General features: G+C 35.7%; 1 protein-coding gene across 1 annotated transcript in view; it reads right to left on the reverse strand.

Annotated features, from left to right (window-relative positions):
- LOC107634976 (serine/threonine-protein kinase rio1) overlaps positions 1-3,396 on the reverse strand; it is a 6,459-nt gene extending 3,063 nt beyond the window's left edge. Inside the window, exons 1-12 of the mRNA XM_016338320.2 lie at positions 2,993-3,396; positions 2,792-2,920; positions 2,618-2,710; positions 2,388-2,467; positions 2,191-2,304; positions 1,557-1,630; positions 1,213-1,289; positions 822-905; positions 641-733; positions 420-527; positions 255-326; positions 3-26 (exon numbers count right to left, since the gene is read on the reverse strand). Coding sequence (XP_016193806.1) covers positions 3-26; positions 255-326; positions 420-527; positions 641-733; positions 822-905; positions 1,213-1,289; positions 1,557-1,630; positions 2,191-2,304; positions 2,388-2,467; positions 2,618-2,710; positions 2,792-2,920; positions 2,993-3,295 — 1,251 coding nt within the window. The 5' untranslated portion in view covers positions 3,296-3,396. The remainder of the gene's footprint in view (positions 1-2; positions 27-254; positions 327-419; positions 528-640; positions 734-821; positions 906-1,212; positions 1,290-1,556; positions 1,631-2,190; positions 2,305-2,387; positions 2,468-2,617; positions 2,711-2,791; positions 2,921-2,992) is intronic.

Genomic DNA, 3,491 nt, shown 5'->3' on the forward strand with positions numbered 1-3,491 from the left:
TCATCTAGCGTCTTAGGAATGTAAGTCTGTAACAAAGAATTCAGGAAACTGAAAATGTAAGAAAGAACAAAAGAACACTGTACTGACCAGACTGTAAACACGGTTGATTCAAAGACCAAATCTGAAACCCATTTCAATTATTCAAAATAAAAAGCAAAACAAGTGAATCAAACTCATATCTATAGATTGACTTAAATATCATACTAATTAAGAAAAAGGATCAAGTAAGAAGCTGACATAACAAATCAGTTTACCTGCATAAATACTGAGTCTGCAATCTCATCCTCTACAGATACATCTCCTCTTGCTGAGATTTTTTGTTGCATCTAGAATTTTTTGAGAAGCATAAAAAAATTATTTCTTAAAGTTGTTCAGAAAATGCAGAGAAATAACTCATAAGAAAACAAAAAGACAAATACCTCTTCCAAATAACCATCCACAGCATCATCAGCAATAGTTGGATCAACAATAAAATCGAACAGTTCTCTTATCGTCATGACAGCCACACCATGCTTTTTAAAGAAGTCCTGCAAATCAACATGACAAAAACTACTTAATCACACCTTTACCTCATTATCCCCATTACAGAGATATAAAAAACAGAACAAGAAATCAATAATTTATTGCTACAAGTGCTTACTGATATATGAATACAATCTTCACGCAAGAAATCAAGGGCATGAGGATGGTCAGGATCAACAGCTTGAGAAACATCAATAATATACAAGTGACCCTAACAAATAGAGAACAACCATATTAGCTATTGACACTTGACAGAGGAATTTAATCAATGAAATGTAAACAGGTGAAGAGGAGATCACCTCAAAATAAAGTATATTATATTCGCTGAGGTCACCATGAACCAATTTGCACTTTTGATACAATGTCCGCATTGCAATAATCATCTGTAAAACAAATCCTCCTATAATTTCAGATTAAAAACTTGGTAGCACAGAAGAGCCTAATGCCCTTAGAATACTAAAAAAAATGTGCGACAGTATTTCCATTAAGGATCCCTAAAATAATACTCAAAACTGTCGACTCACTAAAGTTAAGGTTCAGGGGACCCTGCTTACTATTACTCTATTATTGACATCACATCAAAGCATCTTTAAGGTATAATCTTTAAGAATTGAGAGATCAGCTAAAAGGCCAAGTTCTAAATTATATCATGCAAGCATCACAATAGACTATTGTAGTAATTTGACACACCTCAAGATAGCCTTCACGTAACTTGTCTAAAGATAAGTTTGCATCTTTAAGACGAGGAGCAGCCCAACCAGCCTTTCCTGTGAAAAATGAAAAAAGAAACTGAGAAATTCAATTGAAATTGTACTTATGTTTCTTATGAATGATCAATATTGGGGGCAATTACAATCAATTCCAACTTCGATATATGTGACAAAAATTAGTGAACATCTGCCTCGCTTTCTTTTCTTCCTTTTCTTATACCAGATAATGAACAGCAGATGGACGAAAGCACTGTATCAAATGTGCACAGAATTACATTGATCACAGTATAGATGTTTTGTGAATATGGAGAATAAAAGCAGTACCTATAAATTCCATAACCAAAACATGTAGCCTCAGAAGAAGAGGTGTAGGGCACCTAAGTCCTGCTGCCTTTAGCCTGCAATTCAATTTGGGAAGAGATGAGAGAAGGAAATAATTAAGGTTAGGTATGCATGGATCCAAACTCTCTGATACAGATTTACTGGAAAAATAAAAGAAAAGGTAAAGTAAAACCTTTAAAAAATTGAAGCACATGGGACTGGCCCTCTAAGTCTCTAACACACATAAAGATTTACTAGGTTCATTTCAGTTTATTCCCTATCAGATATACATCGAATCCATAAAAGATCTTTGAACTGTAACAAATGATTATTACTCTAGTACCTGGTTAAGTAACTGCCATAAACCCAAATAATTTTAAACTGTTTTTTTTATTTTGATAGGAAAAACCAGATGAATGTTCGTAGCACTTCATGCATAGCTTAAAGGCAAAAGGATTAATGACAAAAAACCCCGTAAAGAACATCTGACTGAGAAATATGTTTACAGTTTACCTTCTTTTCCAACTATTTTGATTATCTAATTTAATTTTTTACATGAATTTTCATAGCACTTCTTTTAGTAAAGTTCATAACCAACCAACAGGGAAACAAACAAGGGGGAGAAAAGGAAGCAAACCTCATAAGATTCCTCATTTCTTTCTCTGCCCATGTTTTTACCATTTTCCTGGGATTATGCCTGCAGTATCCATTTCTAAAACGGTAGTCTCCTTGCACATATCTATCTCTATCCCTGATATCATTCAGAGAATAAAGTTCAGTTTATATAATTAATAAAAATGCAACTTTGAACGATGTAACACTCATTATACTTACTTAAAAACCAGAATGGATGTTTTGTATACTTTAATTGCAAGTTCTTGACCATCAGATTTGGTTGCATGATAAACATTTGCCTTTAGAACAAAGAAAAAGGAAGAAACGAGCTCAATATGACATGTAACTAATTGTCACAACAGAATAGTCTGAGACATCATCTTGGAACCTAAACCATGATGTTCAGAAACAGGAAAACACAAAATAAAAGTTTCTGGTGCACCACATACTTCCTTTCCAGTTGAAATGCATCCATTGATATCATGAAACACACCTCGGTTAAGCATTTTGAACAAAACCATGCGCGTTCTAGGATCAATTGCCTAGGAAAACCAGAGTTAGTTGCATAGTAATAATTATATTTGGCAAACAGACAAGTTTAAGAGTGATTAGGGTAGTATCACCTGCTCAACAGTGGCGCGGTCTGCCTTATCAGTAGTTTTAGTTTTACCAATGGCCATCTCTCGAACACTACCACGAATTGCCGTACTCACAGAGTTAGACATGCCAACATTCATCCTCCCTTCCCACTCCTGCACCACCAAATCTAAATTTTGAGTCATTAATCCAATTATATATGTGAAAACCTAAATTTTAGGGTTTACCTCTAAGGGAGAGGCACGAATGTGGTGAGTGAACTTCTGGTTGCGGTTGGAGAGAGGCTGGAGGGTGGAGGAGTTGACGGCGGCGTGGTGGTGGCCGCCATGGGCGTTGGGGCGGCGAGAATTGAGAGAGAAGGAAGCGTCGACGACGTCGTCATCGTCCTTGGAGTCAAGCCAGTCAAGGGCGTCACCAATCTCGGAATCCGAAGAAAACGATTCCTCTTCTTCATCATCATCATCATCAACCTCATCTACTACTAATACTTGTTCTTCTGGTTCTCTTTCTTGGTGTCGCTGGTTCTCCATTGAATTGAAGTGAAGTTGTTTGCTTTACAGAACGTTTGGATGGAGCTAACTGTCAAACAGAAAGGAATGCGGCGGGAACAAGGCCTCAGAGGTGAAACCCCATATAAACCTATAAATATCTCTGCCCAAATTAACAAATTAAAATTAAAATTTGAAAATTGAAAATTAAAAATATATATTTAATTATAAAATTTAA

This window comes from Arachis ipaensis, chromosome B04 (genome assembly GCF_000816755.2).
Source record: "Arachis ipaensis cultivar K30076 chromosome B04, Araip1.1, whole genome shotgun sequence".
NCBI lineage: Eukaryota > Viridiplantae > Streptophyta > Magnoliopsida > Fabales > Fabaceae > Arachis > Arachis ipaensis.